The 12,550-nt window shown below is 36.6% G+C and overlaps 1 protein-coding gene and 1 non-coding gene across 2 annotated transcripts; one reads left to right on the forward strand and one right to left on the reverse strand.

The window, feature by feature from the left end:
* On the forward strand, window positions 1–4,595 carry LOC143603116 (ubiquitin-conjugating enzyme E2 7-like). The gene is made up of 6 exons (XM_077080019.1): window positions 1–97; window positions 190–292; window positions 2,693–2,790; window positions 2,891–2,991; window positions 4,027–4,104; window positions 4,339–4,595. Exons 1-6 carry the CDS (start codon window positions 49–51, stop codon window positions 4,414–4,416), a joined length of 507 nt encoding a protein of 168 aa, XP_076936134.1. The 5' UTR covers window positions 1–48; the 3' UTR covers window positions 4,417–4,595.
* Window positions 4,596–7,122: 2,527 nt separating this feature from the next.
* TRNAR-CCG (transfer RNA arginine (anticodon CCG)) lies at window positions 7,123–7,195 on the reverse strand. Its single transcript has one exon. It is a non-coding gene; the product is annotated as a tRNA-Arg (tRNA).
* Window positions 7,196–12,550: the final 5,355 nt, after the last annotated feature.

Consider the following 12,550-nt stretch of genomic DNA (forward strand, 5'->3'; position numbering starts at 1 on the left):
TTCACTTGCCCTAATAATATTAATAAACACATCGGCCTCCATTCATCCATGGCCTCTCCATCTCAAGCGAGTCTCCTTCTTCAGAAACAACTTAAAGGTTCAATTCGCCACTTCAATTTCAATTATCCCTATTTAATTTTATTATTATTGTTATTCGATTATGTTATGATCTGTGGTTTGTTTCCGTAGATCTCTGTAAAAACCCTGTTATTGGATTCTCCGCTGGCCTCGTTGATGAAACCAATATCTTTGAATGGAGCGTCACCATTATCGGACCGCCTGATACATTATAGTATGTTTTTTTATCCCCTAATTGTTTGGTGTGAAATTAGGGTTTTAGTTGATACAATTAGGTGCTTGATTTTGGGGATTTGGGTTAATTAGGATTTGCTGTATTTGTTGATGTTAAATTAGGGTTTTAATTGATACAATTAGGAGCTTGATTTTCGGGATTTGGGTTAATTAGGGTTTGTTGAATTGTTTGATGTTAAATTAGGGCTTTAGTTGATACAGTTAGGAGCTTGATTTTGGGGATGTGGGTTAATTAGGTTTTGTTGTATTGGTTGATGTTAAATTAGGGTTTTAGTTGATACAATTAGGAGCCTGATTTTGGGGATTTTGGGTTAATTAGGGTTTGTTGTATTGTTTGGTGTGAAGTTAGGGTTTTGGTTCGTTTAGGATGTTAATTTAAGGGTTTTTATTGTTATGCATGTAATTATGCAAATTTTATTAGTTTTTTGGTTAATTATGTGTGCATTATGTATAAAGATTGAAGCTTTGGTTTTGATCTTGGTTTCTAGGAGCTTTCATATGAATAGTAGTTTGAAATTTGAATGGAGTGTCACCATTGTCGGACTGCCTGACACATTAGAGTATGTTATGAATTGTTTGGTGTTAAATTAGGGTTTTAGTTGATACAATTAGGGTCTTGATTTTGGGGATTTGGGCTAGTTAGGGTTTGTTGAATTGTTTGGTTGAAAGTTAGGGTTTTGGTTCGTTTAGGATGTTAATTTAAGGGTTTTTATTGTTATGCATGTGATTATGCAAATTTAAGTAGTTGTTTAATTATGCGTGCATTATGTATAAAGATTGAGCTTTGGTTTTGATCTTGGTTTCTAGAAGCTTTTAAGATCATTCTATGAATAATAGTTTGAATGGAGTGTCACCGTTATCGGACTGCCTGATACATTATAGTATGTTAATCCCCCCCCCCCCCCCCCCCTCTTTCTCTAATTAGGGTTTGATGAATTGTTTGGTGTTAAATTAGGGTTTTAGTTGACACAGAGTTGATGTTTAGGTTCCAATTAGGAACTTGAATTTGGGGATTTAGATTAATTAGGGTTTTGGTTCATTTAGGCTGTTAATTTGGGGGTGGTTTTTATTGTTTTGCATGTAATTATGCAAATTTTACTAGTGTCTTGTTCAATTATGTGTGCATTATTTTTAAAGATTGAATCTTGGTTTCTAAAAGCTTCCAAGATAATTCTATGAAGAATATATGTCTAGTTTTTGATTTTTTTTAATAGATTGTTTAAGCCAATCATATTGAGTTTGTGGATTTTAGTTAATCATGGTTTGTTGAATCATTTGGTGTAAATCTAGGATTTTAGTTGATACAGTGTTGAATCTGTTTGCTGTTTTGTTTACAATTAGGAGATTGAGTTTGGGGATTTAGATTAAATAGGGTTTGTTGAATTGTTTGGCTTAAAGTTAGGGTTTTGGTTCATTTGGGATGCTAATTTAAGGGTTTTTATTGTTATGCATGTGCTTTTGAAAGTTTTACTAGTTTTTTGGTTAATTATGTGTACATTATGTTTAAAGATTGAAGCTTTGGTTTTGATCTTGGGTTCTAGAAGTTTCCAAGATCATCTTATGAATAATAGTTTGAATGGAGTGTCACCATAATTGGACTGTCGGATACATTATAGTATGTTATTTTTCTCAAATTAGGGATTGGTTTTGGGGATTTAGGTTAATTAGGGTTTGTTGAATTGTTTGGTGTAAGTTTAGAGTTTTAGCTGATACAGTGTTGAATCTGTGTGCTGTTTTGTTTACAATTAGGAGCTTGATTTTGTGGGTTTGTTTAACTGTTTGGTGTAAAGTTAGGGGTTTAGTTGATTTAGGATGAAAATTTGTGGTTTGGGTTGTTATGCATGCAATTATGCGAATTTCATTAGTTTCTTGTTCAATTATGTCTGCATTATGTTGAAAGATTGAATCTTGGTTTTGATATTGGTTTCTAGAAACTTTCAAGATTGTTACATGATTATGAAGAATATTTATCTAATTTTTGGGTTTTTAATATATTGGTTCAGCCATTCATATGTATCTAATTTGCATTTTCACCAGGCATTCATATTTAGGATTTTAGCTGATACAGTGATGAATCTGTATGCGGTTTTGTTTCCAATTAGGAACTTGAGTTTATCGATTTAGGTTACTTAGGGTTTGTCGGACTGTTTGGTGTAAATTTGGGGTTTTTGTTTGATGCCGGATTTGATTTAGTTATCATAAATCAGAACATCATGATTCATTGTTATGCAAATTTCAATAGTTTCTTGTTCAAGTATCAATATTTGTACATTCTGTTCAAAGATTGAAGCTTGGTTTTGATCTTGGTTTCTAGAAGCTTTTAAGATTATTTTATGAATAATATGTTTCTGATTTTTGGTTTTTAAATACTTTGTTTCAGTGATGGAGGGTTTTTTAATGCTATAATGACCTTCCCACAAAATTACCCAAATAGCCCTCCAACAGTAAGATTTACGTCAGAGGTTTGGCATCCGAACGGTTGGTGCACATTATTTTGAATTTTTCTTATATCTTAATTACCCAGGAAGGATTTTGTAGAATATCTTTTAAATTTTTATCTTTTTGGTGTTATTTCCAGTTTACCCTGATGGCAAGGTGTGTATTTCAATTCTTCATCCACCTGGTGATGATCCAAACGGGTATGAGCTTGCAAGTGAGCGGTGGACACCAGTTCATACGGTATGTTATTGGTTGTTTTTATTAGTGTATACTTTGTGTAAATGTGTTTACGAGTTATGAGTGTGTTATTAAGTCATATGCATGATGTTCATGAATGCCACAAATCTTTAGCACATGTAATTAAACATGTTTGAAATTTAATCAATTGAAGAGCTTAAGTGAACTACTTTATGATTTATATGAATATATGATATTTATAGACTAGTTGTAGATGATATTGACTTACTTCTTAATCCTTGAACACCAGACAGACAAACAAACATGCCTAGTATAATCCCACATCTATATTCCCACTCACCGTAGTATTTCACAGTAAGAAAACATTTACAAACTTATTCAACCGTATAATAAAATACGTTTATAAAGCTTGGTCAACAATTATAAAGCTAATTTATGTTAAGAAAACATTTGCAGTCATGAGTACATAATTACCAAAATATCAAATTCCCTGATCAAGAAACATGCTTCTCAATTTTTGGCCAATAAATTTTATTATGAAATTTCAAATCATGTTTAAACAGTAAGTTATCAAAAGATTTCATTTTGAAACTTTTTCTTGCAAATTTCGAGATCTTTGTTTAGTTAAAAGATTTATTATACTCCTGGCATCCTCCACATTGAAGTTTGAAGCATCAAGCGGTCAAGGCTGTATAGCATTTCGCATTTGCTGTCTTAATTTTATAGAATATTAAGATGTTAACTATTTACAAAAGATTTTTTTGTTATTTATGGTAATTGTAATCATTTATAACATGTTAGTTATTTATAGAACTAAGAATTGTTTACAAAAGATTTTCTTTTTAAATAATAGTTTTTGTAATCATTTATAAGATGTTAATTATCTATAAAGCTAAAAATGGACTAAAAAGTATTGGCGCGTAATTATTTCATTAGTCCATCCTCGTAACAATTTCTTTAATAGTGTAACTTGTGTTTTCTTTGTCGTTGGTATTATTCTACTCGATTACACCTAACAGTTATTTTCTTAGTTATGTTCAAACCTTTTCTAAATGGTTGAAAATATTGTATTTGCAGGTAGAAAGCATAGTCTTAAGTATTATCTCCATGCTTTCTAGTCCTAATGATGAATCACCTGCTAATGTGGAAGCCGCGGTAACTAATACATTCTCTCTTCTGTTTACTAGAAGTGGCAATTTTGTAAATAAACGGGCCGATTAAGTTTCTTTATTTAACATGTCAAGTGAGTTGAATTAGAAATGTTAGATAAAAAAGAAACAAGTCAAATGAGTGGAACATAAGTCAACACGTTATTCAGTCGGTCCATTTTTGTCACCTCTAATTTTAATCGGTATCATGATTTTATTGTTTGATATTTGTGATTTTCAGAAAGAATGGAGAGAGAGAAAGGAGGAGTTCAGAAAGAAAGTTGGTCGATGTGTGAGAAAATCGCAAGAAGTTATGTGAAACTAATGTGGTTGATCTGAAATCACCATGTTAAGTTTCTTATTCTATTTCATATGTTCCTTTTTATAATGTTATACTCTTGTTTTGTTTACCTAATCATGGAACAGACTTTCAAAATGTCGTCTTTTTTGGTCTTATTGTTGTGATTTGTTATCTTATTTTTTATTATTTTCGTTTCATTTTTGTATGGATACTAGTTAGATGAATAATAAGACAAATGAACAATAATAATCAAAGCTGGATTATTATGATGTAATTCATATTTTAATATAAACCCAGTGAAAATAAATGTGAAAAATATAACTAAAACAACATCTGATCAAAATCTGCAAGCACGAAGGTCACACACGACTTTTGGGTTCGTGTATGCATACCGTTTAGAAGCGTCAACCCATGAACAGAAACATTTAATTCTTGAACTTCATAGAATGATTACGGTTTTGCAATGTTTTCATAACCGGACTATAACCCAACCAAAAAGATAACATAAGTATTGATATGATTATGTATGTCCGGCATGTTTTAAACAAAAGGATAGTATAAGTATTGATTTTCCAAAAGATATTCAAACATCTATTAAAGATTAAGATTTTTATAACTCTTATATTTTAAATACGATTTTATACTCTTATGATTTAATGTATAAACCGACAAGGAAGATAGATGAATCTTTATAGCTCATGTAAACCAAAATTTGGAATTCCCATACATGCAAACTTAAAACTTTATTATGAACGTGGCAAACAAACGAAATGAAGGCAAGAAATGAAAACACAATATTCTTAGTTAATACATGAAGTTGGAAACACTCGCTTCAGGTTTCCTAAAGACCGATTTCCTTCCTCTTCTATCTTCATCCTATAGTTAGCTCTTCTTCATTTTGGATAGACTTAACGTCTTGTCTTCTCTTTATCGCTTCCCATGTGATCATAGTAAGGTGATCAGCTTCTTGAAACTTTTCATTGTCAAATCGTTAAAATCTTGTGTCAAAGTCTTCCCCTGGGAACTTAAACCTCAATTAAAGTAATTAAAGTAGCTTATTTGAAACAAAATGTAAGATTATATCTAAATGTAAATCTAAATTTAAGAAACTTATCATTTTTATTAACAACATATTAAAACAAGCTTATTGAACAAAGGTCATACCAAATTTTAAACACAAGAGAAATTATCATTATATAAAGCTTATAGTATTATTCAAAATAATTAAAACAAGTATAAATTATAAGTTTGACTTAATACGTATGAAAATTTTCATAAATACAGGCGCGGGGGGGGTTCAAAATTTTCGTACGACAACTGATAAATTTACACCGATGAGCAAAAAAGCAGGTGGGTGGGGGGAGTCCTCACTAAGCTTTGCCCTTGCTTGTGAGCAATCATCAAAGTTAGATAAATGCATCAGCATTAGCTAATATATACGACCCGGTAAGGTGTATCTTACCATCTTATGATCAGTTTTGAGTGGAAGACAAACTGATTTTGATCATCTGCTTATTTTAGAGGTAAGCAATCGGTTTTAATAACCAGTTTGAGAATAGCTTATTCAGAAACCGAGTTGTTAACAAGAGCAGCAGCCAAGTTTTGGTGTTGGTTGTTTTCAAGAAAATACAGTGATAGTCACCAGAAAAGCAACAAGGTTCATTCAGCTCACAAGATGATGATTTAAGACCAAAAAAACCTATACAATGTTTGATCAGTTTTTGATTGTTGCAATTGTTGTAAGACAATTCAGTTACTTCTTAAAAGTTAGAAGCTTACAAATTACAATTCTTGGTTCGACTTCTGTGCTTTTCTTCAAATCCTTGTATATCTGGATTCTGGAATCCATTCTGCATCATGGTAATCTTCTTCAAGCCAAAGTGATGCCAAAATAGCATAATACATCAATCAGGAGATCTCTTAGAAGTATGAGTGCAATTCCATGGTTTAGTGAATGAAACTCAAGAAAGCCAGTTTAAAACTTGAAGCGGTTGAGCTCAGATCAGTTCCGGAACTTGGACTCGGTGTTTTTAAATCTCCAATGCTGGTGGAAACAAACATCTAAATAGTGGGAATCATAAGCTTGTTTGGCTTAAAAGCGCAGAGAAGTAGAGTGTGCAAGAAACTGAAAAAAACCGAATTTCTATATTTTTAGTTTACTTAATTTACAATAATTTAATAAATATGTAACTCAAATATTTATGGCCAAATGTATAACAATCAATTAGTAATTATTAACAAAATTATTTATACCTAAATTCATCATTTTCGTCCTAAAATTTTCAAGCTCAAATGGGAAAAACCGAAACCAGAATGGAAACCGGACCGAAACCAAACCAAAAATCTAAAAAACCGAAGTTTCGGTTTTAGCCCAAGACCACCCAAACCAAACCGTGTGCTCCCCTACATAGAAGCTAGATACAAGGGAACATAATGCATAAACGGGGTGTGCACGAAACCGAAAAAACCGACTTGAAACCGGAAAAAACTGAAACTTCGGTTTTTGGTTCGGTTATAGCCCAAAACCGCACCGCGTACACCCCTAATTACGGGAGCATGTACATTAATGAAATACTCATAAACAAAATTAGAGGCAATAGAGCTTGAATAATCTGGTTCGAAATCGATAACATGATATTCCTTGTGTAAAAATGATGAAATAGTCCAGGATTACATTACATGAATTGGAAGAATGGATTGGATATTAAAAGAGAGGTGTAGTAGTGATCACAGTGGGATTCGAACCCACGACCTTTAGATTCGGAATCTAACGCGATATCCACTTCGCTATGCGACCACTTGTAGCCAACTCTATATACAAAAGTTACAGAAACGTCCACGCTGACGAAAACCAGATCAACTTCAAGCACGAATTAGGTATTGAAGATCACGAAACCGAAACTGGATTGATTTAGATCTTAAATAATAATCAGATATGTATCTCTGCGATCTCAATAGTAGACGGACATACCTTGGTTGTTTGACTTGCTAATCGAAGAGAAGCTAAAGATCAATTCACGCTTCTTCTATATCGTAAGCGATGATTAACGAGGATGTAGAAGCATTTTGATCACCACGGAATTCAAATGGAACAATTTTTAAGAATTTGATATTTTGTACGGATCATGTATGAAATATTAAAAAATCGTTTGGAATCCTGCTTTTAAGAAGAAGATTTAGTCGGTGTTTTAAAAACCGGTTCAAACCGGACGGTTGAACCGGTTAAACCGGATTTCGCATAACATGCCGGTATTTTGAGCCGGTATTTTTGGCCGGTTTATTAGAACGTCGTACCGGTGGTTTTTTTATAAAATACTGGCTTTTACCGGCAAACCGGTTTTATGTCCAAGAAATTTTTTATATTTGCGGCCCATATTTTATCAAAATTACTTTTAACCCAACAATTAATATTCAAACGTGTAAACGTTATGACTATTTTTTTTTTAAATTGAGTGCTTTCGTATTATTTTTTAATATGGATTAACTTTTGGATTATTTTTTGTTATGAAATCATTTACTTTTGTGTTATTTGGAGTAAAAGTTGTATTTATAGGAAATTATAAGGTAAATTATTCAACCGGTTGAACCTCCCGGTATAACCCGGTTCAACCGGTTGTATCATTTTGTAGCCCAATCCGATACGAGTAAAAAACCGGTTTTTAAAACATTGGATTTAGTGAGAAAATATGGACGGCTCCTTCAAAATTTTCAAATTTTTGGCTGTGCTTGTCAGATTCTTTTGCACGTGTCAGATTATAATTGGTGTAGAAATCTCTTCGGAACTTATCCCAAAGTGTCGCTCCAGTCCAAATTTCTAGGGACATTTTTAGTCTATTAAAAGGTTCATTTTGGAAGAGTAAATTGCGGTTTTCGTCCTATGGTTTGTCCAAAGCTGCGATTTTAGTCCAATAGTTTTAAATTTACGATTTTCGTCCCTATGGTTTCATTTCACTTGCAATTAAATCCTAACCCACTAACTCCGTTAAATCTACCTGGTTATGTCCATCTGCTTGAGGGGCAATTTTGTCTCTATACTCCCAAAAGAAACCCTAACCAGCCCTAAATACCTAATTCCCATACCCTCTTTTCATACACGTGTGTTGGCCACTCTCCTCCGCTCCTCCCTCCACCGATCACGATCTCCGTTCACCCACATAACCAGATCCGCGCGCGCCTTATCCCAATCTCACGCGCCTAACCACTCTACAACCGTGTAGTCAACCACTCCACTTCCGCCGCCGCCACTCCGGCCAAACCACCTCCGACAACCGGCGGCGAAGGATCTTCTGCCGGAAAGTTCACCGACGAGTTCACCGGCGCTGGAGCGATCGGACAGGTGTGCCAGGTGATAGGTGCGGTGGTGGACGTGAGGTTTAGTGAAGGGTTGCCGGCGATTCTGACGGCGTTGGAGGTGTTGGATAACTCGATAAGGCTGGTGCTGGAAGTGGCTCAGCATTTGGGGGAGAATATGGTTAGGACGATTGCTATGAATGGGACTGAAGGTCTGGTTAGAGGTCAACGCGTGTTGAATACCGGGTCTACGATTACAGTTAGTGGTCAACGCGTGTTGAAATTGATTTGATCTGGTGTTGATTGATTGTTTTAGATCTGGTTGTTTGTGTTTAGGACTGGTTGGGGTTTCTTTTGGGAGTATAGTGACAAAATTGCCCCTCAAGCAGATGGACATAACCAGGTAGATTTAACGGAGTTAGTGGGTTAGGATTTAATTGTAAGTGAAATGAAACCACAGGGACGAAAATCGTAAATTTGAAATTATTAGACTTAAATCGCAGATTTAGACAAACCACAGGGACGAAAACACAGTTTACACTTTTGGGAAACTTCCCTTCTTTTTTATGAGCTCTCCATTTTTCTTTCTTAAAAGTAGGATGCGTGTGAAGTTATTTTGGGTTGTATAAAGAAGAAAGGATTGTATAAAAATGATTTGGTTTAAAACTTTAAATAGATTATGTATTTATATAAATAAAAAAATAGACTTTTTTAAATGTTCACAAACTACACCACTCAAGTAGTAGAACTCGACCAAGAGTACTCAGCCCCCGTTTTGTCCAGGGTGGCTTCCCAATGGTACTCGACTACTCAGAGGGGATACCCGGAGGCTCCGAGTAAACAACCTCCTCAACCCTCATAGAAGTAGGTTTGAGTTCTAGATAATTTAAACCGTTTTGGGTGGTAAGAAATTAAGAATCTCAATGAGAAGGCATGAACACCTAGCCTTTAATTAAGAGAAAACTAGATTATTCATTCCAATACTTTCTAGATTCAAAATACGTAACATATAAATTATAAAAAGTGCGGAAAAAGTATTAAATCACTAGAAGGTGTGGTTAAAGTTGTTCAGAGCATAGATTGTTTTAGCATTTTAAGTTCTCGGGCATATCTTCCTAGTCACATTATCATCACTAAGAAGGCCTCAATGAATGATGGTAATATTTAGGCACTAATGGTTGGCTTTAGACCATTTTGTTCATCAATAAGGTGGCGGGTGTGCATGTGACACAGGAAGAGAAGGCAGTGCAGGATGAGTGATGTGACAGTGAGACACAGGGAAGCTGCAAAGAGAGGAAGATTTTGATGTCGAAGCTAAACGATGGTGCCTAACTGCCAATCTAAAGAAGCAACAAAGAAGATGCAGAATTTAAAGGAAGCTTAAGGGGAATGGAAGAATTATGTGCCATGACAGTACTTGCAGGAACACCGCTGCCAGCTTTAATGTCAACCAAAACCAACAAACTGAGCAGAATATCCTGCGCCTTTACCTCCGCTTGTAATCCCAAAAACATAGTCAGATATTTGTCCGTCTTTGTGGATTCATCAAACACAATGATGGTGTTTGCCTAATTTTTTTTAACTCGTTATGTTCAAAAGATTCATCATAAATTGTTGTAACACCCACCTCAAACTATTTACATCGTCAAAAAAATGTAATCAATAGAAAATTTCAACTCCATTAGAAGTTTAGAACCAACAATGTTACAATTCTACATATTCCAAATTGGATGCTGAAGAAACGTGGATCTACTCACTGGTAGCAGATCTACTTTCCTCGGGTATGATTAAACTGTTTCACCGATGGTTCCTTTGAATCCGTGTTCTTCCACCTACAAAATGAACAGCGCCGTTACTTACCCCTCAGAAAGGGACAGAGGGGTCCTCTTTGGGGTAACCCTCCGGCGTGAGAATCAGTATCTTTGTGGAGAAGATAATAAAGTGAGAGTCAGTGAAATCTCAAGAGTATTGCTGAATCGCTGAATACTCTTGATTGTGTGACTGTGTGTTTTCTGTAACTGACTGTGAGTGAATATAATTCAATATGATTGAATGTGATATCACTGCTTGTAACTGTCAATGATTGAGTGTCAATGAATGTGTCATCAAAGTGGAGTTGATGCTGTATTTATAGTGCTAGGGTTTCCACTGGCTGGGCTCAGCCTCGTTGGCCTCCTCCAATCGCACTGCGCCACGTGTCCTCTGGGACACCTGGCGCTTTCTCGTTGGTTGTAATTATGTGGTAGCACATGTGTCATGCTGAGTTGTCGACCTTTCATTTGGCAGCTGTCAACATCAGCATATTCTTACTCCTTAAAAAGATGCCTTCTAGAAGAGTGTCTGACGTGCACAATCAAGGTTGCCCTGATCCTGATTTGGATAAGGACGAGGTTGATTATGTGTACGTGTGATATGCGCCCATCCTGAGAATGCACGAAGTCTTCTTTTTATTCTCACGCGCAGATATTTCATGCGCAAGTGTGATATGCACGAGCGTGTGATATGCGCCGCGCGCTGGTGCGCCACGCGCATATGTGACGCGCGAGCATATGTGATGTGCAAGAGCATGCGATATGCGCCGCGCGCATATGTGATGCGCGAGCATATGATGCCTGAGCATGTTTTGTATGCGCGATGCGCCTGGGTTTTGGCTTTGTGCCTTCATAATGTCTTTATCTTGTGGGTTGACCCGCCTTGCTTGGTGTTGAGGCGGGTACATACCTCTTCAAGCCCCCCCAGTCTAATGTGTGTCTTATCTTGCGCGAGCGTGGTAAGATAGATATTAGACTCACTGAATTATCCTTTTATAGGGGGTTTTGTCGTTTTCTTGGTTGTTTCCATCGTCGCGCGAAGTTCTATCCATTTGGTTGAAAACGAAAGGTCCAAACACGTGGTTGGTTGGTGATGACGTGCGCCGTAAACGTGTCAGACGTTTCGTGTGCTCGAGGTGCTACAGTTGCCTTTCACGTCCCCTCACACAGCTGTCTTGAACACGTGTCGCACTCGCATTGGTTAGTACCTGGGAGTGGGGGCGCGTCTCTGTTCCGTGGCAGGTCGGTTACATCTTTTTGTCCCCTCACACAGCTGTTAGGGACACGTGTCGCGCCTTCGTTGGCTTGCCCCTGCGAGTGGGGGCGCGTGAAATCCGATCAGCTGCCACATTTCTCTCTCCTGGGCCTATAAAAGCAGGCCCTTAGGAAATTTTTATCTTCATCTTCATTGTTGCTAAAATTCAAATTTCTGCTTTCACATTCTGATTTGAGTGTTTACATCGATTCGAATCCTCGATTATGGGCTATTACAGTTGTATGTCTGATAGTTCATACTCGTCTAGCCCTTCAATCACCTCCGTTGCCTCTCGAAGACGCCGTGTGAAATCTGTGGTGATGTCGACATTGAAGCAAAAGGGGAAGGGGAAGAAGGTTGTTGAGACCACATCGGAGGAAGTAGGGAGGACCAAGGCCACCAAAAGGTGGAATGAAATCCCCTGCAAATTGAAGCAGGCAGATCTCGACAACCTGATCACCTCTCAGGGCTTTCCCACCCTGTTTGGCTGCATGTTGCCTAGGTCCGGGCAAACGGCGGCTGACCCGCCTGCCGGCTATATATCCCTATATAGCCACTTTTTCACCCACTGCAACCTTCGTCTCCCGATGACAAGGTTTGTGGGTGCACTGTTGAAGTTCTATGGGATTCACATATCCCAAGTCCATCCGTTTGGACTCGTGCGCGTGACTCACTTTGAGTTCATGTGCAAATCCTAGCGCGAGGAACCCACTCCTCGGCGCTTTCAATATTTTTATAAGGCCAAGATCCAAGACAATTGGATCTCTTTTATTCCTCGCAGTCAGAAGGTGAAGTG

Source organism: Bidens hawaiensis, unplaced genomic scaffold, assembly GCF_021521415.1.
Source record: "Bidens hawaiensis isolate Kalapana, Puna unplaced genomic scaffold, B.hawaiensis_p1.1 tig00060837_1, whole genome shotgun sequence".
Taxonomy (NCBI): Eukaryota; Viridiplantae; Streptophyta; class Magnoliopsida; order Asterales; family Asteraceae; genus Bidens; species Bidens hawaiensis.

Bases quoted from the DNA above. Each gene is read 5' to 3' on its own strand.
- LOC143603116 (XM_077080019.1), top strand. From the start codon at position 49: ATGGCCTCTCCATCTCAAGCGAGTCTCCTTCTTCAGAAACAACTTAAA. The intron at 2,791-2,890 runs GTTGGTGCACAT...TGTTATTTCCAG, and splicing joins AGAGGTTTGGCATCCGAACG to TTTACCCTGATGGCAAGGTG. The intron at 4,105-4,338 runs GTAACTAATACA...TGTGATTTTCAG, and splicing joins CTGCTAATGTGGAAGCCGCG to AAAGAATGGAGAGAGAGAAA.